The sequence below is a fragment of the Phocoena sinus genome, chromosome 7 (assembly GCF_008692025.1).
Source record: "Phocoena sinus isolate mPhoSin1 chromosome 7, mPhoSin1.pri, whole genome shotgun sequence".
In the NCBI taxonomy this organism is placed as follows: domain Eukaryota; kingdom Metazoa; phylum Chordata; class Mammalia; order Artiodactyla; family Phocoenidae; genus Phocoena; species Phocoena sinus.
Window position 1 is genome coordinate 9,214,862 of NC_045769.1, and position 24,311 is coordinate 9,239,172.

Below are 24,311 nucleotides of genomic sequence, written 5' to 3' on the forward strand. Positions count from 1 at the left end.
GCAAAAAAGAAGATTCAGCCAAAGACCAGGGTATTTGTCCCAGTATTTTCCAAACCGTCTAAGAAGGTTGTCTTCGGTATTACTTTGTGTTTCACAAGTTCTACAGGAATAAGCAATGGAAATCAGTCCTGAAATTATTGGATGTGGTTCTGAAGATGATCCCCCAAATAAGAACACCTAACTCATAGTGGTGATGAAATGTGATTGTCATCTTTAATTAGGAGGTAACTGTGGATTTTGAATTCTGTTTGAGAGTCCTTGATTTCCAGACAGTGGAACTTTAGATTGTAGACTAACCTTTCTTCAGGAAAGGTGTCTGCCAGATAAACATCTTTTGTCTTGCAGCTCAGAAATTACAGCACAGCAAGGCTCATAGTTATGTAAATGAAACGTCTTTTATTCTGTTTATCATGACCCTAAATTGCTATTCATTATCTAAGCTGCTGGTACAGGTGGCGGCAGATATGTTGTTTGCTTGGAAAAGCAAAAAGGAGCTCTCCTTTATTTAGCACTTACTACATGCCAAGTGCGTGTAATGTACATGACCTCCTTTGATCCTACAGCAGCCCTGGAGGCCAGACCATCATCTTGATCTCACAGAGGAGAACATGCAACGCTCAGAATCATTAAGTAACTTACTGAAGTTAACTTGTAGCCAGTAAGTGTGGGACAGGCTTCAAACCTGGTCCTCTGGACTCTGAAATGGTGTCCGCCGTACCGCACTGCCTGCCATGACGTTAAATGAGGACTGAAAATATGTTTGAAGTGAATAAATATAAATTGTTTTCATTTTCTAATCATTGTAAGGACATTGAGTTACCTCTTTCAAATTTAAAACTTCCATGAATTATGTTACAGAGTTAAAAGCACTCTGCTGGGCAGTGCCTTGCACATGGGGAATTCAATTCATTTTTGTTTCATTCTTTGCTAGCATGGGTTTTGCCAGTTCCTGCAGAAGGTCCCAATTGTTAAAAAAATGTAATCACCTTGGCAGTATCTACAGCAGCCTTTGTGATAGCTCTTGGAATAATTCTTGGTAGAAGCCATGTTGTTAAGGGTAGCTATAGGCTGCAAAAGGTCATTTACTTGCTAAGTAGATTTAGAGCAGTGGTTGTCTATCTTGGCTACACGTTAGATCCACCTGGGAGCTTTTAAAAACCATGCCTCTCGGGCTGCACCTGGAGCATTAAATCAGAATCTCTCGGGATGGGACCCTAGCATCAGGGTTTTTCTTTAATGATTTTTTTAAAGCTCCTAAGTGACTCCGACAATCAGCCAAGGCAGAGAGCCATTGATTTATTGCAGGGAAGGGTTACACCAAGAGACCGGGTATTCAATGAACTAGCTACTTTCATCCATGATTGTATGCCAAGGCTCACCTCAGATTGTTTCTCTCCTCACCTGAGCTTTTTTCCAACCTATGAGATGCTGGGATGGGCAAGAAATCATGACTTCCTCAGCGTGTTCCTGCAGCAATGCGAGACTTTATTATGTGGGAAATGGGCCAAGATTCAGATTCCTTCCGAAGAGGAGAAAGTCTGACAAGGTGTATAATCTCATTCCAAAACAATGAATTCCTCTAAAAAAGTGGGAATCTTAGCCAAAGGACTGCATCTCAATCTTATTTTCCCCTCTCCTTAGACTGGGTGTGGAGTTCTTTTCATTTTGTTGAATGGCAGTTCCATCATGGAGATGCCAACCGACCATCAATAAACAATGCTTAGAAAATGAAACTAAGGATCCGAAACTTTGGGTCTGACTTCCTTTTTTTTGATAAATCTATATTATGTAACCATGGAGGACTCACAGCATTTCTGGGGCTGACTTTGCCCATCTGCACATCATGAATGACTGTAGCTGCAGCACACATGGTGCCAGAATCAATAAACTAAAAGCCAGACACCGTTATCATCTTAATGTTCTTTTCAGTAAAGCAAGCAATACTTTCTTTTTGATATATAGAATTCCTCCAGATACGAATATCTGTACTTATTTGGGAATTTTCTCCCTTTGTTCCCCCAAATGCTTCTTAATGCAGTGTTTCATAATCATAGCATCACAGAAAAACTTGCTTCTGGGTCCTTTCTGTAATGTGGGAAATATCATTCCACTGAACTGTCATGCATTGACCCTTCATATCTTAAAAGACCTATTAACAGCAAACCAATGAATCATGCATTTTTCTCTTTTTTTAACCCACTCATCTGAGATCTGAAGTGGTGAAGTGACCGTGGGTTTAGGAAAATAAAAATATTTATAGAGAAATAAAAGGCACTCTTCAACTTACGGTTTCTGAATTTCAGTTCCCCCAGTAATTTCCTCAGATGTTTATATCCATGTGCTTAGCTTATATATTGTTTATATCATGTGCTTATTTTATAATATACATAATACAGTATATTTGTATAAGATGTTTACTGGATTAGGTCTATTCTAAGAGGTTTATCTACTGAATTATTTTCTGTAATACAGCAGGGTTAATTAAATTAGTAAGTCTTTATCTTCTCAGTTTTCAGGATTGGATCCTCTCAAAATCACTAGACAAAAAAAAAAAATTTATTAGCAGACTGTACCCAACTATGTACATGAATATTGTTAGAATTGTAAAGGAGAGTTTTATTTCAGTTTGGACTACAAGAGGAAGCTCCTTAGACTTCAACAAGTTTTTAACCTGAAATAGTCCCACCTGAACATAGGGTTTGATAACTATATAAAGTAATAATGATCAAAAACTAAGATGATGTTTAAAATGCAATGCTGAGTACAGCCTTGAACTGTATTACGAAAATACGGATTGCTATTTGGATAAGGAATCACTGACCCGAAGGCAAGCATTAAGCTTCAATGACATCAGAAGCTGCCACAAAATCAGGAAGGAAACAAAGAGGTTGACAAAAACTAGAGCGTCATATAAAGTAAGCAATGAGAAAGTGTATCATACACTGCATTGCTGTGAGTATTGGCAAATATTGTACAACCAGGGGTAGACCTGAATCTCCACACAGTGTCATAAATGCATAGCCTGATGGGTCCAGTCAGGGACTGAGAGTCAGCAGAGGCTAAAGTATGTATGAAGCAATGGAGTTCTTTCCGGCTTCGTTTGCATCTGGATATCCTCATGAAAACAGGCTATAGGTTCCTTTCTTGAAGCATGGAGGTCCTGAGAACCCCCCTTTGTGTACTCCCTTTAGATCTACAGTAAAAAACTCAAATGTATACAGGGGCCAAACAAGTAATGTAAATGAGGGCAGGGTGTCAAATACGAGGCTGCAGGGAAGGGTGGAGACTGCAGCAAACTAGAGAGGGTGTGACACAGCAAAACAGGGTCAGCTGCTGCACAGGTCCAGCTGCTCTGCACTGTGTGGGAAGGTATTCTGTGTGGCCACTGGATTTTTGTGAATAATCTTAATTTTTAAATGTTGGCAACTGATTCAAAACGTTTTTAAACTTTGTTCTGGATAAACAAAATGCATCCACAGGCTGGACGGGGCACCTAGACCACTAATTTAGGACCTCTGCTGTAGACAAGAGAATGAACTCAACTGGTCTGTTTATTTCAGGTCTGTCTTCCTTGAAAATCTAGAACCTTGTGCTCTCCAGTGAAGTTACTAAAACCTATCTTTGCACGCCAAGAGCTTTCTGCACATAAAGCAGGGGTGTGGTTTTGGTTTGTTTTACTTGAGAGCTCTAGTAATATTGTAGTCTTTGTCTTCATATGAGGACTCCCTAAGAAAGTAGGAAAATAAAATGCCATTAGTCATTTTAGTCATTCTTTTTTCAATGTTCTGTGACAGGACCTTTCATTGGCTTGTTCATTAACACCTGCGGGTGCCGCCAGACCGCCATCATCGGAGGGCTGCTGAACTCGCTGGGCTGGGTGTTGAGTGCCTACGCTGCAAACGTGCATTATCTCTTCATTACCTTCGGAGTGGCAGCCGGTAAGCGTAGTGATTTTCTTAAACTTGCCTTTATTTATTTATTTATTTATATTTTTGGCCACACCACGCGGGAATCTTAGTTCCCCGACCAAGGATCGAACCTATACTATGCCCGCTGCAGCGGAAGCGTGGACCCCTAACCACTGGACCACCAGGGAATTCCCTTAAACTTGACTTTATATGTTTCTATTGGGCATTTTGGCAATGAACTTCACTGTAAGGAAAAGAGACCCATTAAATATTTTGTCCCTTTGTCTCCTCCACCCCAACCCAACCATATCCTATCCTCCAGGAAATACTTTTTAATATAAGATATTAAATATGCCTTAAGCATGAGGAAACGACCTAACAGCTGTACTTGGCCTTCCTAATAGATTTTAATTAAATTTTCTATACCTGGTTCTAAGTGCTAGTCCCTTCTCTTGTAACAAAACGGACATAGTAATAACATTCTCTCATTTAATAACTGCAGAATCCAGCGTGAATCAGAGAAAAATCATTTTCTCCTTCACCCCTGTTCAAATTAATGGAATAGCAGCAAAACCCACATAGATGTAGAGACTCTAAGAATCAAATCCAGAGCGAAGTGTCAGTCCCCAGGAGATGTATAAAAATTGGCTGCCAGGCAGCCCAGTTTGCATATCTGTTCTGCAAAATGTATTCCCGGCCATAATTTCCTTTATCAACAGGTAGCAGAATGCACACAGGTAAGTAGTTTCTTACTCATACAATTGTATTTCAGTGAACCAGAGCCAGCCTGACTTTTTTGAGTACAGAGCTATAATCCTAATAAGTGGCACACTGATGGCAGTGTTTGCATAAGAGTTCAAAGTTAGAGTTTGGAATTCTGGCTTTTTTTCTTCCACTTGCTATCTGTGTGACTTTGGGAAAGTTACTTAACTTACTTATGCCTCAGTCTCCTTATCTGCAAAATGGGATAATTGAGTGCTTGGTTTACAGGGTTGTTGAAATGATTACATGAGATCATCTGTATGAAGCACTTAGCACAATGCTTGGCGCATAATAAAGTCTTGAGCAAATGTTAGCTAATATATAATTGTTATTGTATATAACATGTTTATTATATTATAAGCTTAAGTATATGCTTTTATGGTAGCAGGAGACAGTGAACATAAAAACTCACTGTCCCTATAAGTTGACAAGTTGGTTCTCTGTAATGTACATCTATCCACATATACACCTAAAGCACTTCTGTATCCTGTGAAGCTGAGCTTGGAAACCATTGGTCTGAAGGACTTGATAACAGCTCTTAAAGAACAACTCAGGATGTTTTCCCTGAGGCATTTTAGAAACTCTGCCCCATAACAGTCCAATGAATAGAGCTGGCACGGGGATTTTTATATTATAGGTGAGGAAATAAACTCCTTCCCCTGGGACTAAGGAGCCACACTGGGGTCTCTGGGCAGACACGTGGGAGCCCCTAGGAACTTGATTCGTGGTGTTTGGTTACGTGGATTATGACTTGGTCCCCATAACCGGGACTTGAAATTTCTTCCCATCATCTAGAGATGTCTATGGTTAGACTCTTTGTTTACGTGGAATTTTATTTCTTGCAGTTAGTTGCTTATTGGTTCTCAAGTAATGTGATCTCCGTATTCATTCATTTGTTTATGCATTCACTTATTTAATCAACAAATATTTAGGGATACAAGGAATTCGGAAAAAAAAATCAGGAGGCCAGTGAAAGGAAAGTGTTTCTTGAGACACTTTATTGCTCCCTCTTTTTAATACAGGAAACACCCAAAGAAAGTCTCTGAAAATAAGTGTATTCACGTCCTCCACAAATGTATATATATAATTATGTTTAAGTGGAAAATCCAGCTAAATCAGTTAGCTTATATACCGTTGGGCTGTTGTTAGTGAGGCATGGTGAAGCTGATTGACCCCTATTTAGTATAAAAGAAAGTTAGAAGCAAAGATCTGCAAAAAGCAAGTGATTGAAACAACAAAAAAATAAAGAGATTTTTAAATAAAAAAAAATTTTTTAAAAGCAACTGATTGATATGTATATCACTGTACAATAATGTATGTGTGAAAGAGACTTTGTTGACATCTTTCTTCATTACAAAAAGCATCTGAGGCAGATTTGTTTGTATTTGGTTTTTAACATCTAGGCAATTAAAATTGCATGGATGTCCTCCTATTAAGCAGAAAACTAACATCTGTTTGAGCGATCTTACTCAGCCAGGAGAATCTGGACAGATTTCTTCAGCTTTGCCATTTAAGAGATCCATTCTCTTAAACTTGGCTTCTGGAGACAGCTTTTCCCCGCTATGCATGCTTTTCACTCAGAACCCCAGGATCTTCTCTCTCCCTCTGGGCCTTCTTCTGCCTGGCTTATCTGGGTACAAGCCCGGCCTCTAAACCTGAGTGTGGTGAAGAATTGTTCCAGGGCCCTGCTTGACCACTGGGCTTGAGCCTCGATATCCCCAAGGCCTGTTCTATATGCTCATAGAATAATTGTGCTGACTACGAATCACAAAGTCACATTAGGAAGGGGAGATGCTGTTAAGGACATGGAGAGGGTAGTAGATGCTTGTAGCATTAGGAACGGATTTTTTTTCTCACACATGGGAGTGTTTATTATTAAAACGAAGTTATAATTGGTCCTACTCTTATGCTTTGCCCCTCAATTCGGTTCCTATTAGTTATTTCATTCTGCTGCTGTTTAGAGATCCATAACCACATTAAATTTAGGTTGCTGGTGATTGTCAATGACAAATCAAATTTTAAAAAGTAAACTTTTGTGCCATCAGCAAAATGCAGAATGGACAAATGATCTAGTTTCCTCAACAAGTAAATTGCAAGAGAAAAAAAAAGAGAAATTAAGACTTAAAATATGTATCAGCAAATAGCAATGTGTGGGCCTTACTTGGATCCTCATTTAAACACATTTTTTAAAAATATGGTCATTTATGAGAGAATTGGAAATTTGAACACCTTTGGATATTTTATGATATCAAAGAATTATTCATTTTTTTCAGATAAGATACTGATATGATTATACAGTTTAAAGAATTCTTCTATTTAGAGATTTATACTAAAATATTTGCACATGAAATGATATATTTGGGATTTGTTTCAAAATAATATGGAGGAAGGAGTGTGTGTGTGTGTGTGTGTGTGTGTGTGTGTGTGTTGGGGTAGAGGCGGGATTGAGGCAAGAATTGCCAGGAGTTGATAACGGTTGAAGCTGGGTGATGGGTATGTGGGAGTTCATTAAACCACTTGGTTTTTAAAAGCTTACTCTGAATCTGATTCAAACTGTTTCATTATAAGTGGTAAGAGGGTAACATTAATTGACAGTGTGCTATCACATAGGTGTATTGCACTTACGTATACATCAGGAACACAACACCAATGAGCTGCATGTTTAACTGACTTGGTCAAGGTCACACGGTTACTTATGGGGAGTGGAGCCAGGATTTAAACCCAAGGCCAGCTAGGTTCTTTCTGCTACACATCTCCCCAGCACAATCATAAGGACAATAATACTGTGCTACAATATTTAATATCAAAGAATTTCTTGGTTCTTTAACAAATAATTATTTTTTCAAAATAACCACTGATACACTAATTTTTCAGCTGAGTATTTTGTACCTTAACCCTGGAAGTATCAATTTAACCGGTATGAGAAAGGTGGCTATTATTTCAAAATATGATCACTTTACTTTCCCAGAGAACTTTCTTTTATTCATTCCATTCCTTTGTTATGTGCCAGACACAGTCCTAGGTGCTTGGAAGAGATGTATCGGAAAACACAACAGAACAAGATCCCTGCCGCCCTCATGGAGCTTATAGTGGTAGTTGTAGGGGAGAAGGGGTCAGATCATAAACAACACACACAATACAAAGTAAATTATACTCTCAAGTACTTACTATAGGAAAAAAGAAAAGTAGGGTAAGAGAGATTGGGAATGGAAGTGGAGGGCAAGAGAGGCTTGCATTTTAAAGTAGGATGGTCATGGGCTTCCCTGGTGGCGCAGTGGTTGAGAGTCCGCCTGCCGATGCAGGGGACACGGGTTCGTGCCCCGGTCCGGGAAGATCCCACATGCCGCGGAGCGGCTGGGCCCGTGAGCCATGGCCGCTGAGCCTGCGCGTCTGGAGCCTGTGCTCCGCGACGGGAGAGGCCACAACAGTGAGAGGCCCGCGTACCGAAAAAAAAAAAAAAAAAAAGTAGGATGGTCAGCTGTATACCTGAAACTAACACAACATTGTAAATCAATTATACCCCCCAAAGTTTTTTTTTTAATAAAAATAGAAAATAATAAAGTAGGATGGTCATGTGAGCATTACTGAGACGATGAACTGCAAGCAGGGGATGGGGCCCAAGCCCTAGGGCTCTCCGAGGGCAGGAACATTCTAGCAAAGGGAACAACCAGATTTTATAAAGAGATAAGCTCCTCACAATTCATATTAGCCAAAGAAATCTTCAGAATTCAATTAATTTTCTCAAACAGCATGCAGATAACTGGAAGTCAACCAACTAGTCAGGATGTAGGACCAGTTTATGGACTATTGAATGTTTTTCTATGTCCCTTTTAAATTTTAGGAAATTAGAGATTTCTGCCTTTTGCGGACTTCAAACTCATAGAAGTTAATTCAGAGTTTGGTTCAAAATTAAGGGTAGCCGTTTTCTTCATCCTCCTCTACCCCGTCACGCAAATGATTGCTATGTTGCTTCCCTCGCTGAGGCTTGGCAGGTGGCTTGGGGACCTGCCCCTGCTTTCGCTGGGAATTACTTAGAAGCTGGCTTAATTGTTCTTAAAACAAGGGTATCCATCTGAGGAGCAGTTGGTTACTGGCCCCTGACAGTTGCTGTAGATTATCACTGCTCTAAGGTAAATAAAGGAGGCAGGTTGCTTCTTGGAGCTTATTTTAGAAACTGAAGCAAAATCCTTCTGCAGCAATGTGCTGGCAGCCGGGCAGATGAGCAGTTCAGGATGAGAGGCAGTGCAGGCAGTGGAAAGGGACCAGACTTCTGCAGCTGGGTCTGAATTCCAACCCGGATTCTCCAGTTACCTGCTGCAGGGTCTGGTGAAAATTTCTGAATCTCCGTGAGGTTCAATGCCCCCTTTTATAACATGGGTATAATCACAGGTAGCTTTTGGATTATTGTGAAACGTAAATCAGATAAAGCCTGAAAAGCAACTGGCACATCCTCACCACTCAGTTAGTGGTAATTGTCATTATGTTTGCATGTATGACCGCTCTGCTCTCCTTCCAGATTCAAGTAATTCTGAAACTATTAAATGATGCGAAACTAGGGAAGCTTCTCGGCTTTGGGGAGTGCTATTGGTCCAAGTCTCTTTTCTCCTATCAAGCTGCTATCCTAATGTCAGGAGGTTGTGAGCATTAGAACCGTGTGTGGCCCCATGACCACCTGAAGCGGGGCTTATGGTTTCCCTCTGTGTGTACCTAGAAGTTAAGAACACAACCCTCAACCTCTTGGCTAGCATTTTATTTTATTTCACATTTATTTTATTTTTAAATTTAAATAAGCTTCATTTATAGAGCAGTTTTAGGTTCAGCAAAATTGGGCAGAAAGCACAAAGCACTCCCAGTATACCCTGCCCCCAAGAGACACAATCTTCCCCACCAGCATTTTAATTTTGTGCCCGTAAATCACAAACCGTTCCTATTTTCTAAGAAAGATACAATTAAAAACCAGAGACGCAAATGCGTGTTAGGTGATTTTGACATCTAGTAAGCTACGTATCCTTATAGGTACATTTTAATTCCTTTTATTCTTCTAATTCATTTGGGAACACATTGGCCCATTCCTGAGGCTTCTGTAAATTGCCTGGAGTCACTCTGCATCCCCTTGTACATGAGTACTTTCCTGTGTATTAAGGGCAATTAGCAGCAGAGCCCTCAGAATCCATTCATTCTTTCAACAAATCACTAAGCACACACTGCATGCTCTGAGCAGTGCTCGGCATACCAGGGGTGATAATACAGACACAGTCCTGCCCTGGTGGAGCTTATATTCTGATGTGAGAATGTAGACTTATTTTATTTATTTAATTCTTATATATATATTTGTTATTTATTTATTTAATATAATAGTTTATTATTATTATTATTATTATTGGAGTGACCTATGCTGAAAAGCCTGTTGGGGGAAATGATGGACTAGAAGTGGGCTTCTTTGGGTGAATATTGGTACTTGCCCCTCGAGCTCCATTTTTACAATCATGATTATTTCTTTGTTTGAAAGAAAAGTTATAGAAACTAACATAATAAAATGCAGATGATCTTTAAAGGCTGCAGATTCGGGCTATGGCCATTTATGCTGTGCCGTGTGCCTTTTCTTCCCTCTCGGGTGCGCAGGCTTTGGCAGCGGGATGGCCTACTTGCCGGCCGTGGTCATGGTGGGCAGGTACTTCCAGAAGAGGCGCGCGCTCGCCCAGGGCCTCAGCACCACCGGGACCGGGTTTGGCACATTCCTCATGACGGTTTTGCTCAAGTACCTGTGCGCAGAGTACGGATGGCGGAATGCCATGTTCATCCAAGGCGCGGTGTCCCTGAACCTGTGTGTTTGCGGGGCGCTCATGAGGCCCCTCTCTCCTGGGACGGATGGAGACGACCCAGAAGGGAAAGAGCCACACGTCCTCCCGGCTCACTCCACCGAATCTGTTCGGTCCAGTGGACAGCTGGGTGGAGCGGAAGAGAAGGGGGGCGGCCCCGGCACCGAGGACTCCCTCGGGGACATGCCAGCCCAGGCGTGCCACGAGAAGGCTGCACACAGAAAGGACATGTGCGCCTTTCGGGTTCTGAAGACCGTGAGCCGGCTGACCATGAGGGTCAGGAAGGGCTTCCGGGATTGGTACTTGGGCTATTTTGGGACAGCCTCGCTCTTTACCAATCGGATGTTTGTTGCCTTTATTTTCTGGGCTCTGTTTGCGTACAGCAGCTTTGTCATCCCTTTCATTCACCTCCCAGAAATAGTCAATTTGTATAATTTATCAGAGCAAAACGATGTTTTCCCTCTGACTTCGATCATAGCAATAGTTCATATCTTCGGAAAAGTGATCCTCGGCGTTGTGGCCGACTTACCTTGCATCAGCGTTTGGAATGTCTTCCTGATTACCAACTTCACCCTAGTCCTCAGCATTTTTATTCTGCCCTTGATGCACACGTACGCTGGCCTGGCAGTCATCTGTGCACTGATAGGGTTTTCCAGCGGTTATTTCTCCCTGATGCCGGTGGTGACTGAAGACTTGGTGGGGATTGAGCACTTAGCCAACGCGTACGGCATCATCATCTGTGCTAACGGCATCTCTGCGTTGCTGGGACCACCTTTTGCAGGTAAACCATTCAAGGCTTTAAGAGCTTAGAGTGCATGTAGAAAGTCGTGTTCTCATTTGTGTTAAAAGTCCAGGATGAATAAGAAGGAAGTTTCCATTTGTGTACATGGTCCTTTTTTTTTCCCATTCCTGCCCCCAATTTCTGTTATAAATTTTAGCAAGTTAGAGGTCATTCTTTCATATAGAATGTAGATGAACTTTTGATCCCTAACCTGTGAGATCAATGACCAGGCTGGTAAAGCGCACGGTGGAATAGTGCAGAGCCCCTGCCCCGTCCGAAAGAGACAGCCTCTACCCTGCTCCAGCGGATTTCCATCACCAAGAAATACAGAAAATCATTGCTAGCTCTTCTATGGTTAGCCCCCTCCCCCCACTGTCCAAGAGAAGCTAGGACTCTGCACTTAGGTAACATCTCCAATTGTTCAAAACACTGTGTGTAGGTCCAACAGAGCACTTCCGTGGATCTAGCCCTGTAGTAGTTTCCTACTGGTGCTGTAATAAATTGCTACAAACCTAGTAGCCTAAAGCAATACAAATGTATTATCTTACACTTCTAGAGGTCAGAAGGCTTAAGTGGATCACAATGGGCCACAATCAAGGTGTTGGTGGAACTGCATTCCTTCTGGAGGCTCTCGGGGGGAATCCATTTCCTCGTCTTGTGCAGTTTCTGGAGGCTTCCTGCTTTTGGGCTCCCGGCCCCTTCCTGCATCCTCTAAGCCAATATCATAGCATCTTCTCATCTCTCTAATTCTGACTCTCCTGCCTTCTCCTTTCACTTTTAAGATGCTGGTGACATTGAGTCCACCGGATAATCCAGGATAACCCCCATCTCAAGGTCCTTAACTTAATCACATCTGCAAAGTCCCTTTTGCCGCATAAGGGAACATTTACAGTTCCCAGGGATTAGGAAGTGGGCATCTGGGGAGAGTTGGGACATTCTGCCTACCTCTGGCCCAGAGGCCACCAGTTGGCAACATCTAGGGTGAGATCTCTCACATGTATTCACCTCAGTTCAATGGAGATTTTCCTTCTTGCATCGGGTATACCGGAAGCCGTAGGCACCACCAAGGAGTCCTGTGTCTGGGCCAGGTACCTCTCTGAGCCTGTCATTCTGGGCAGGTTTTAAGCTTTGTGGTAGGTAGACCCAGTCCCCAAGAGGCCAGGTACTGGGCAAAGGTGACAAAGTCTACCCACTGTCCAGGGATTGGAGGCAGGAGCCCACAAAGTATGGCAGGGGCTGGGGCCAAATGTGAAAACAAAGGTGCTCTGTGGAGGTGGCTCGTAGGGCAGCCAGGCCAGGCAGGACTGGTGACAGTTGTCAGAGCTGCCAGAAGTTCTGTGCAGGGTTTTAAGCTAACCTGGTAGAATCTCACCTGTTCAGGTGCCCCCATCCTCTGCCTATCTGGCTGCTCCAGGCCCTTTATCCTCATATCCTCTGCAGAAATACTTCTTCCCAGTGGATGGGGGAACCTCATGGGTGCAGGACAAAGCCCTCCCCACCCCTTGCTTCCCAGTCTGTCTACAGAGCCTACAGTCACCTGTCCTAGAACTGCGCTGGCAGAGGGCTTATGCCAACACAACCATTTTTAAGTCCCCCTCAGGACTGAAGCTCAAGAAATCATAGATTTTTACCTATTCAGCTGACAACACTGGCAGCTGGCTGACAAAAGGTTTAAGGCCCAAGAATTGCTTTAGGAACCCCAGAGGCTACATATGGGGCCCCTCCTGGATCAAGCTGCTCCTATACAGAGATGCAGGCCAGCATTTCTAGGTGCCAGTGAATATCTACAGCAGTGCTGCAGACCATTATATTGGCAGTGGAAGAGTCAGTACTGCTCAGTGATCTCGTAGTATAGAATTCTCTATCAGTTAGGGATGCACTTGGTTATAAGAGAACACCCTGACAATGGTAGCTTAAACAGAGATTTGTGTCACATAACCAGAAATCTAGAATTCAGAGACTAGATGATATTGGAGCAGTGTCTCAAGATCCTCTTGGCCTTTTCCTCATGCTAGTGGCCTCATGGTCACACAATGCCTGCAGTAGCTCCAGCCACTACATCCTCATTTATAACAAGAAAAAGGAAGGAACAAAAGACTCAGTCCCAGAAGACCTCCACTTATATCTGATTGGCCAGAACTGTGTCACGCAGCTAGTCCAAACTTCAAGGGGAACTGAGAATTGGAGAATTTTACTTTCCAGCCTCTGTACTAGAGGAAGGAAGGAAAGGAGAAAAGAACTGGGATTGGGGGGTTGGATCAGTCAACCAATGGTAACTTCCAAAGGAGTTAAATATCCATTAAGGGGATGGGGACATTATCAGTGGCTCATCCACCCTCTTGTTGGAAGTCCTTCAGATACATTGTATGTGGAAACAGAATCTGCCATTGATGTTTCTTTGCAGGATCCAAGGGGTACTTTCTGCTTCTAATGGTCAGTCTGCGATTATTTGATACTGATCCATCAGATTGCAATAGCAGTATCACACCACAGCCGTGAGGTGCAGCAGAAGTAATTCATGATCAGTGTTAATTAAAGCACCAAGGTTTGCCAGCATGGTTTCCTTATCCCATCCCTATGGTCATTTCCTTTTCACACACTTGGATTCTAGTGCACTTTCTTGAGCGGAACAGAAAGGAATTATAACTAGAAGAAGACATGGAGTTATACCCAACCCTCAGTCACCAGGTCTGATCTCTGCTTGCTTCAACGTTCCTCCCTAGAAGTGGAGTCTGTAGCTGAATTTGATACACCATAGATGGTAGAAACCATTGTATTACAAACCTGACATGAATATGTGTCAAAGGCTGCCATGGGGACTCTAAAATCAATGTTCTGATGTACATCTCCAGGCCAGCCACCTAAAGGGACCTCTCCTTCTTTTCGTTTGTTTCTTCTCCTTCCACTGAATTCACGCCCTGAGGAACGCTGAACAACGTGATTGGCTAACTGTACTGTGTTTAATTCATTGACTTGCCAGGCCAAGGAGCCAATATTGCAAGAGATGCAAGGCCAGCCTTTACGCGTGATAGTGCCGAAGTGCCTGGCAATACGAGTGACTAAATAACCGCATTAAATTCTTGCTAGAAATTCCAGGTTGACTAGAAATTCTTACTTACCTTGATGTGCTAGAAGGAAAATTACTGTTCACGTTAGCTTTTTCGTTTTTAATGGGTTTAGAAATGAATGTGTTTTCCATTTTTCGAAGCGGTTCCTACTGGCACTAAAAAGTCTGGTACAATTTAGTAGCATGTTGGACAATCACACGTTTCCATTTAGGAGAAGAATGTTCAATCAAAGATACTGAACAGACATTTCAACCATGTCACTCAGCAACCTGAACTTCGTGATGTAATTCATTTATAATGTTACTGGGCATTCAGTTCATCACTTTTAAAGAAATAATAGTAGTACTTTTCTAGATGTTTCCAGGGTAAAGTGTAGCAAAGCTCAGCCACCAGATTTGACTGACCAAGAACCTACATGTATCTCCAGTATTTGCACAAAGTATAACACCCTAACAATACTTTGTAATGTTTTTTCATCAAGAGCTGGGAACCCTTATTTAATAAGTAAGAAAAATAGCTGTCACTCCTCATTTGACAGACTCAAATGAAAAAGAAATGCAGTTTAATAGGGAACCAGATTTTACTCTGAAGCTGTTGATTTCAGTGGATGGTTGGATCAGGACTGCCAAGGATCCAAGCTCCAAACCAAGGGACTGATGAGTTCAGGCCTACAGGGAGAGATGGTGAAGGATGAATGAGGCGGGCATCTTGTCTGAAACATCTTGTTTCTAAAGAGCTCGTCCCCATGTGTTGGGCCAAAGCACATGGTAAAGTACTGTCTCCTGACCTGCTTTGCATCTGACTTGGGACTGGGTTGAGTTCAGACTAGTGGAGATGGCAGGATCTGGAATCGTTTCAGATAAAGGTAGATTGGAAAAACCTATGGGATTAATCTAACATAAAATTTAGGACTACTCCAATTTGTACCAAACTTGTTTGGTAAAGTTGAGTGCACTTTTTGAGAAATTGACTTGTGAGTTACTTTAAAAGAATAGGGTGTGTGAAGATGCTTTTACAAAAGTTTATACTTTTAGGGGAAAGATGCAAGGTCTTAAAATATAATTAATTCAACATAAGGCTGTAACAATATGTAACACACTTAGCACACATTTTCTGTAGTCTGTGGAGACAAGAGGGAGGATGGAGCAGTGGGAAGGAGATGGTAGGGTGTTCTAAGGGTGATGGGTTTATTACTGTCCCCCCAGAAGGGGGAATAGTACATGTACAGACAAGGTGTCAAGACAAATATGTTTGAAACTCCAGAATATTCAGAATGGCTTGTGCTTGTGGTTAAGCTCTGGGCAGCGAGAGAGGTGGACAGGGGCCATATCACAGAGCCCTGGAGCTTGTACTCAAACACTTGTAACCGAAAAGTACATAAATAGTCTGAACTAAGTACAAATTAATTCTCCAATGAGGATTTTGTCCTGAGTCCGTGTTAGGCAGTGATGCGAAATCAACTTGTTTCAGCTGTTGGTTATTTAGAGGCATCATTTCCTACTCTCAATCACTTGATCGTATGAAAAGGGAGGATTTAACGGTTACACTGACAAGATCAGCTTTCATATGGGATGAGTGGGGTATGAGAACCTCATTTATATGTATTGATTTTTTTAGAAATTGTAGCTGAAGATAGAGCTGTCATGTACTCTGCTTATAGAGACACACCACTCAGCGTTATCTGCAAGTGAATTATTCACTTCATCATAATTCACAGTGGTCCACAGCTGACAAATGGTGGCACCGAGCAAAAGTTGGGTGTGTTTTTGTTCATATGTCACTGTGTCTTTCTGATTCGATGCTGAAGCTGAATCACTGTTTCTGGATTATATGTTTAATCTTATCTGTCCTTCTAGTCTCAAACTGGAAATTAAGAAAAGATGATAGAACATTTACTAAGCCACATCTAAGGACTCTGGTATTCTCTTCTTTTATATATCAAATAACAAACTCAAAAACTTGGTTTACTTTTAAAGTATATCCAGGTTCATAGCTCTTGAGGGGTTTTTTAAAAGTATACATTTTCGATGCTGTTGTTTGTTTTTCTTTACGACAGCCTTGACTCATCCAGGTGCGTTAAGCACTAGACACAATAAACAAGAGATACAGATAAGCCACAGGAAGTCAGAGATAGTAGTTTACACATTTAGCAGTTGCTTTTGTGTAGCTGTTTGTTGGTCGAGAAGGTTATAAGTTGTGTTTATGCGTTCATTTGCCAATTAGAAACTTTTTAAAAGATAATTTTCTTAAAGTGACCATGGAATGCTGTGTTTGATCATTAAATCATTTATATTTTTCTTATGTCTTTGCTAATTAATGCACTTGTTGAAATGGAAAAAGTGAATGCTTACATTTACATTTTTACCATAAATAAAATTCTGTATATAGCTTAATCCTCTCAGTTTGCATAGCTGGCTATGTGGGCACCAAGACACGTGACTGATCCTTAGGATTAATAACTGAAGTGAATGAAACATCATAGTTTCTGAGACTCCTTTTTCACATTTTAACAGCTCTGAAATCAGAATAGCTTGTACAAAGTTCTAAGAAAATATCAAGTCATATTTTAATTGATGATACATTTCTTTTTTATTGATACATAAGACAACGATGCATCACGTAATTCATGGTGCCTTAGAATCCATGAAATATGGTAGTATCTTACAGGCCCTAGTAAGATCATTATATGAAAGTATTAGACTATAATAGTAAAGTATTTTTTTTAAAGGACCGATAATTTAGTTAGCATTTAAAGCTATGTCTTTGGCAATTTAAACTTTCACAAATTTAAATATATATATTAAAGGTTTATAGCTGTAAATGTGAATTTTATAAAACCTGGAAATCTTTTTTTTTTTTTTTTTTTTTTGTGGTACGCGGGCCTCTCACTGTTGTGGCCTCTCCCGTCGCGGAGCACAGGCTCTGGACGCGCAGGCTCAGCGGCCATGGCTCACGGGCCCAGCCGCTCCCCGGCATGTGGGATCTTCCCGGACCGGGGCACAAACCCGCGTCCCCTGTATCGGCAGGCGGACTCTCAACCACTGCGCCACCAGGGAAGCCCAAAACCTGGAAATCTTGATTCTTTCTAGAACAGATATTTACCCTTATACTTCAGAATGAATGAAAGTTCAAATGTCTTCTGCCCAGCCTCTTTGTATATACACGAGAATCTTCTTCAGAAGAGTTTTCAGGTTTTAGAAAAGATTTGTGTTTATATGTGTGTAAAAAGAAAATCATTAGATACACTTTTTGCTGCTGGCTTTGTGCCGGCCTGAGAGTTACCCCAAGGGCTGTGGGCCAGAAGATTCTCCCTATAGGTCGGCCAGCTACTGTTTCAGTGCCTTTAAAAGTACCCCAGTGACTTCAAAGATAAATGCAGCCGTCCCCACGCACCAAGAACTCTGGTTCCAACAGCCCAGACTTAAAAATGGCTAAATGAACGGTTGGGGCATTAAATGACATGTAATAAATCCTTAGAGAATTATTTATAGTAGCAATAAATGCTTGCTTTGAGTTCTTGACTTTATTTTCTCAACTTCATTACACTGAATATATTCTTTTTTGTTTTGTAGGGTGGATCTACGACATCACACAAAAATATGATTTTTCCTTTTATATATGTGGTTTACTCTACATGGTAGGAATACTCTTTTTACTCATTCAACCGTGCATTCAAATTATAGGACAGTCCAGAAAAAAATACATAGATGGTACAAATGTGTAGTGTCCTGTTATGTTCCATGTAAGATTTCTTTGCCATACTCATGCCTACCTCACATGGTTGCTGTGAGGAGCCTGTGACATATCATGGGAAAGTATGTTGTCCCATAACTGGCACAGTCGTTTGTAAATGCCATTGTCATGGCTTCGTTTGAAAGCAGCACTGCCTTCCTGTGCAGGGAGAGGCATTAAGGACTACATGCATCTTAGAGATGACCGTGTCCTGCAAAGACAGCCTATTAAATCATTGGTAGAAACGCCCTCCTAAAAAGTATCTCATCATCCACTAAGACTAGGGTTTTAGAAACAGTTTTGAAAACAAAGAATTAAAGCTTTTCAACCCAACTACTTCTTTTTAAGATGAAAATAAGGTATCTAAGTGCTTCTGGAAATCTTACAGATACAGGTCTCCCCTGCTTTTTGAAAGCGCTTTCCACTGCTTTGCTTTTATGAAAGACCTACGTTAGTACCTGTTTTCACTCACCAGAAGAAACCCAAGGAGGATTTTCGCTTTTACAAAAAGAAAAGGGGAACCACGTTCAGCGTTTGTTTTGCTGCGAACCTTTATAGAGGCAGCTCGGCCGGAGCAGCAAGAGTGGCGCCGTCAGGCTCCTTCCGGGGAGCCACATTCGGCAATTCAGCCTCAAGTCGCCATAGCCGTGAACTGTGTCTGTGAGCATCTGTACTTGATCTCGATCTATTTTGTGCATCCATGAGCAAGATGTGACCTAAGGTCATGGCTTCTTTGCTTTATGCCATTTCAGTTCAGGTTTCACAGAACACTCTGCTTTCAGATAGTGGGGAAAACCTGTAAATGGGTTTTAAGCAGAAGACTATGCTGGATTTCAGAAATTGTTACAGGGAGCTGTTGATCTACCAGTGTCAAACAAAAGCAGGCTCTAACTTCAAAGGTAATATATTTGGTACAATTAAAGAAACACAGTGTATATTTTTATTAAAGAATTCTGCAGCTAGGGCATACAATTTCTAAATCTTTCTCTAAGAAGAGCATTTGCTGTTACTCCTAATTCAATATTATCCAGTTATAAACTGAACCTTGAGACAAAACCTTAACAAATAAATATTAATAATCTCCTTAGTGAAAGTCATATTCATGTACACAACCACTGAATCAAGGGCTACGATTCAAGCACTTTTGTTCATTTCATTGGCCTCTTAGTTTATGAGCACGATCTGAGGCCTATAGAAAACATTTTTTCTGAGTTTCTCCTGCCCAGTAAATAAAATAGAAAACGAATTGCTGGTTAACATGTAAAGTTGGTGGTTAAATCGTCTGTCAAGCATGTTACTAATCCCAAATATGAGACTATCAGGTTGTGAGGATAATAAAATGCCCTTGGTCCAAATGTCTGTGCACTTGACATTGCAGTAGTGGTAACAAATAGCCCTTCTCCAGTGTCTTGCTGTTCTACGGACAGTTCATCTGCCTGAGCTCGGCACAGGTTTTAAAATAGTTCTCTTGGTTGATTTCAAACAGAAGATAACCGTGATCCATGATATCACACAATGCTCTTCCCTTATCGGAGATCTCTATTTTTCTAAGCCAAACATGTTTCACACTGCAGAATGTTCTTCCCAGAATCATTCTGAAATTTCTGGCTGCCTTACTTGTTTACACATATTTTAGAACTATTTAAATTTCCACTTACAATTTGCTCATCACACACACACAAAAATGCTTTAATATCACGGCCAGTGTCTTGGGTCAAATTTATCTAAAGTGAGTACAGACCATTCTCAGTTATCCTTGGTAATTAGAGGCAGGAATGGTACTAGTAATTGGAGTCACAGAATGTTACCCCAGCCTAATTTTAGCCATCCATTTCAGTCTTTTACTCCACCAAACCCTTTAGAGCTGTTAACAAGTGATTACACGGACACGTTTCCTTTTTGTTTCATCTCCACGATTTCCTGCTCTAATGTCTAGTGGGAGGGGTTGGGTAATGAAAGGGACCACCAAAATAACAATAATCGTAAAAGGCGGCTAATGGAAAGGAGAAACAAAAGCATGGCTAACATATGCAATATTACCTCCAATGATTAAAGAATTGCCTGTAAATTATTATAGATCATAAATTGCATGTCATACTCCATTTGGTCCAACACAATGACCCGTTTGTTATCATGACATCTTTGGCTGCTGTGAAAGAACCCAGCTCTCTGTTTTTGATAAAGGTAATCTTAAATGCTGAGGCAACGTTTTTCTCTATATATATTTACCATTAAATTAGGATGATAGATTGAAAAACATGTTGTGTGTTTTAAAACTGACTACATTACTCCCTTACTTTCATTTACTGACAATACCAAATTAACAAGAGGTGGTGTTAAATACTGGGAATGGTGCTATACAGCTGATGCATTTTGACGCTTGCACTACTAGTTGTACATCACAAATACGAACTTTTTATCCAATGACCCAGCTTCAGTTAAATATCCAAGTGAGACCTGCTTATGTTCAGTCTGTCCAGTTGTTCGTTGATTTACCATATTTTTAGAAGTGGTGATCTCTACCAAATCAAGTCCCCGTTTTACAAAGACAAAAGTAAAACCTACTTGCAATATTCATGTTGCCAACAGAAAAAAAAGAGAATGCTTATAAAGAATTACAGCAAATACATTATTTCCTGTTTAAATATATCCTGATGATATTATATAGGGTTGATTGTATATTTGTTATGTGCTTTATAGGTTTCCCCTCACATATCCAAATACTTTTCATTTACATACAACTAAATAAATTTTGTCCTCTTTAAAGATGGTCAGTGAGTTTTTGTACAAAATCTTTATTTTCTTATCTTTAAGAGGAAAACTCCTAAAATATAAGTGATAATTATCCGTTTGGTTCTTTCCCCTTTCCCTAGGTATGGTTATAAAACCACCGAGAGAGAATCACTGAGCGTGATTGTTAGAAGGGCCAAGTTCAGCTACAGAATTTAAAACGCACACACCCTATAATCCAGCAACTGCATTTCTAAAATTTTTTCCTACATATGAACAAAGACAAATGAACAAGGATTTTTTGATTTATTGTTTGTTATATAAAAGACTGGAAATAATTTAAATGTCCATCAATGGGAACTGTTAAAGTATGGTATTTATGCAACTGTTAAAAAAAAAAAAGACCGATTCATATGTAAAATTAGACAACAGTATCCAAGATATATTGCTAAGAGAAAAAAAGCAAGACATGTTTAATGTACCCCCAATTACATTTTTGCTAACTACAAAAAAGGTTATTCATATGGCTTGTATATATATAGAGAGAGAGAACATTTCTGGAAGGAAACAGAAGGGAACATTGACAGTGTTCACCTCTGGGGAGGGCAGTTTGGGCTCTAGGGTGGGCCTGACTTTTTCCCTTATGCACGTGATGATTTTTCAATTTAAAACTTGTATCCAAAATTATTTTAAATGCAGATTCCTGGGGCTGTTTAAAACCTAATGAATTGGGATCTTGGAGGATGGGACCAAGATATCTGCCTCGTATTGGACTGTCCAAAAAGTTCGTTCGGGTTTTTCGTAAGATGTCACAGAAACACCCAAACGAACTTTTTGCCCACCCAATAAATAAGCTTATCAGTTGATTTTTATGCTCACTAAAACTGGAGACCAGCTCTCAGCATAGTTAAGTGTAAAACATTCCAATCGATTTCTTTTTTTTTGAAAAAGCAAAAGTGAGTTTATTAGCATTGTTTTTTTCTTTTGATAAATGACTACGAGTGTAACACCTTGATAAAGAGAAGCTTGAGAGCTACTGTTATATTTTAACAAATTAAAAATAATTTGTTTTCCTGTTACAAAAGTATTATGTTACATGTTTATTAATACACTGAATTTGGTAAGCAAATAAGTATATATTAGTATATTGAGGTGAGTGTAAAAATAAGAAGAAAAAATTTAAATGTACTTCCAATACCCAGATATAATCATTGCAATATCTTTTATACCCTTTTACTGTTTGTGCCTGTGTTTCTCAAAAACAATTTTATACTTTTAAAGTATAATTTATAATTAAATTTTATTATAAATTATAAAGCAAATTATAATTTGTTCTTTGCATGAACACTCTATCAAGGACATCTTTCTGTATCAGTAGATGTGCATCTTCAGTACAGTGGTCTCAACCATTTTTTTCACTCCAGCACAATTGAGGCATTAAACACAGTTTTTTTTTTTTTTTTTTTTTTTTTTTTTTTTTATGCGTTACGCGGGCCTCTCACTGCTGTGGCCTCTCCCGTTGCGGAGGACAGGCTCCGGACGCGCAGGCTCAGCGGCCATGGCTCACGGGCCCAGCCGCTCCGCGGCATGTGGGATCTTCCCAGACCGGGGCACGAACCCGCGTCCCCTGCATCGGCAGGCGGACTCCCAACCACTGCGCCACCAGGGAAGCCCCTAAACACAGTTTTGATAATGTTATTCTGTCAACTCTTTTTTTAAGGGGTGAGGAGATGAGGCAGAGAGGAGGGAGGGAAAACGGTCAGTTTAAGTCAAAAAAACTCCAGATGGCAAATACCTATCTCCAACATCATTTTTAATGATTGTATAAACTATAATGTTTTAAAAACAAATTCCCAATTGTTAGCCATTTAGGTTGCTTCTAATTTTTGACCATAGTGTGTAATATTGTGATAAACACTCCTCCCCACCTCCAATCAATTTCAAATGCTTTTCCTGACTCCCTCACATTGATTATCTCCTTTTATGCATATGACATTCCGATTAATTACAATCCATGGAGCACTCCTAGTGTATAGTATTTTTATTCCACTGTCTGTCTCCCTAGTCTCCTTCCATTCAACAGATGTAAACTGGGATCCTATTAGAACGAGGCAGGCTGATGCCAAGTGCCTGCCCTTGAGCGGCCCACGTGCAGAGGAAGTTGCTATTGCTGGAAGTGGTGATGCAATAACAAAGCTAAGGGAGATGAGACTTGTAACCTGTTTAAATGAAACGGTAATTAATAATATAAAAGACACAGAGAGGTTCAATAAAACGAATGCAGAACTATCCCTAAGGTATGTCTGTTTGTCCAATGAAAGATGCAGACAACAAGTGCTCAACTTACAGTTCTCAAACTCTTGGGTCTCAAGTCCATGCTACAGTCCTGAAAACCAATGAAGTCCAAAAGATCTTTTGTTTTTGTAGGCTGTATCTTATTGATATTTACCATATTAGAAAGTGAAACTGAGAAATTTAAAAAATTATTTAGTATTGCTTCATTTTAAAATAATAATGAGCCTACTATGTTAACATAAATAACATTTTTTGAAAAGTAACCATATTTCCCAAAAATTTTTTTAGTAAGAATAGCAGCATTTTTTTACATTTTTGCCAATTTCTTTAATATCTGGCACAATAGAAGACAGCTTGGTTCTTATGTTTGCTTCTACATTCAATCTGTTTTGATATATGGTTTTGATAGACATATATGAAGGAAATTCAGCCTCATACCTATATGTAGTTGGAAAGAGAGGAGTATTTATTTTAATAGTCTTTTCAGATAATTGTAGTTCGGTAGTTTTTTTTTTTTTTTTTTTTTGATACCACAACAAAACTCAACAAGTGGTATTTCTTAAAGGTTATTTGCACTGTGTAATCTGACACCATATCGTATAACTTTTTGTAAAACGTTACATTAAAAGCCTATTTTGCACTGCGAATGGCTCTTTTGCCCATGTAGGATTTTGTAACATAATGCTTTAGTAATTAGGAAAAATACTAATCTACTGAGTTTTGTAGATCTTCCAGATGTTTTCATATCTCAAACAATATTTTTTTAAATCATATGATAATTGTGTGGTCCATTTATATGAAATGTCCAGAATATGCAAATCCATAGACAGGAAGTATACTAGGTGTTGCCAGAGGCTAGGAGGAGAGAGGAATTGGCACGTGGTATCTTTTGGGGGGTGACAAAACTAGATAATGGTGATAGTTTCACAAATTTTTGAATATATAAAAACCATTGAATTATATACTTTAAAAGGGTGAATTTTATGGTATGTGAATTATATCTCAACTGGGAAGTGGACAAGCTCATGGAGGTTGATATAAGTTTTCCAGAATTCTTATTTCCTTTGGAAAGCTTAAATATTATCATTGGCAACAAATACTGCAGTTATTTTTCTTGAAGTGACAGCCTCATTTTCAATAATGTATCTGCCAAACATAAACATGGTATTTCACGAAAAATCCATAGTTGAGTTTGCAACTCAGTTACACAAGTGCT

General features: G+C 40.1%; 1 protein-coding gene across 1 annotated transcript in view; it reads left to right on the top strand.

Moving 5' to 3' along the window:
* SLC16A14 (solute carrier family 16 member 14) overlaps positions 1 to 20,832 on the top strand; it is a 29,684-nt gene extending 8,852 nt beyond the window's left edge. The window contains exons 3-5 of the mRNA XM_032637942.1: positions 3,795 to 3,938; positions 10,293 to 11,270; positions 17,911 to 20,832. Coding sequence (XP_032493833.1) covers positions 3,795 to 3,938; positions 10,293 to 11,270; positions 17,911 to 18,062 — 1,274 coding nt within the window. The 3' untranslated portion in view covers positions 18,063 to 20,832. The remainder of the gene's footprint in view (positions 1 to 3,794; positions 3,939 to 10,292; positions 11,271 to 17,910) is intronic.
* The last annotated feature ends 3,479 nt before the right edge of the window (positions 20,833 to 24,311 follow it).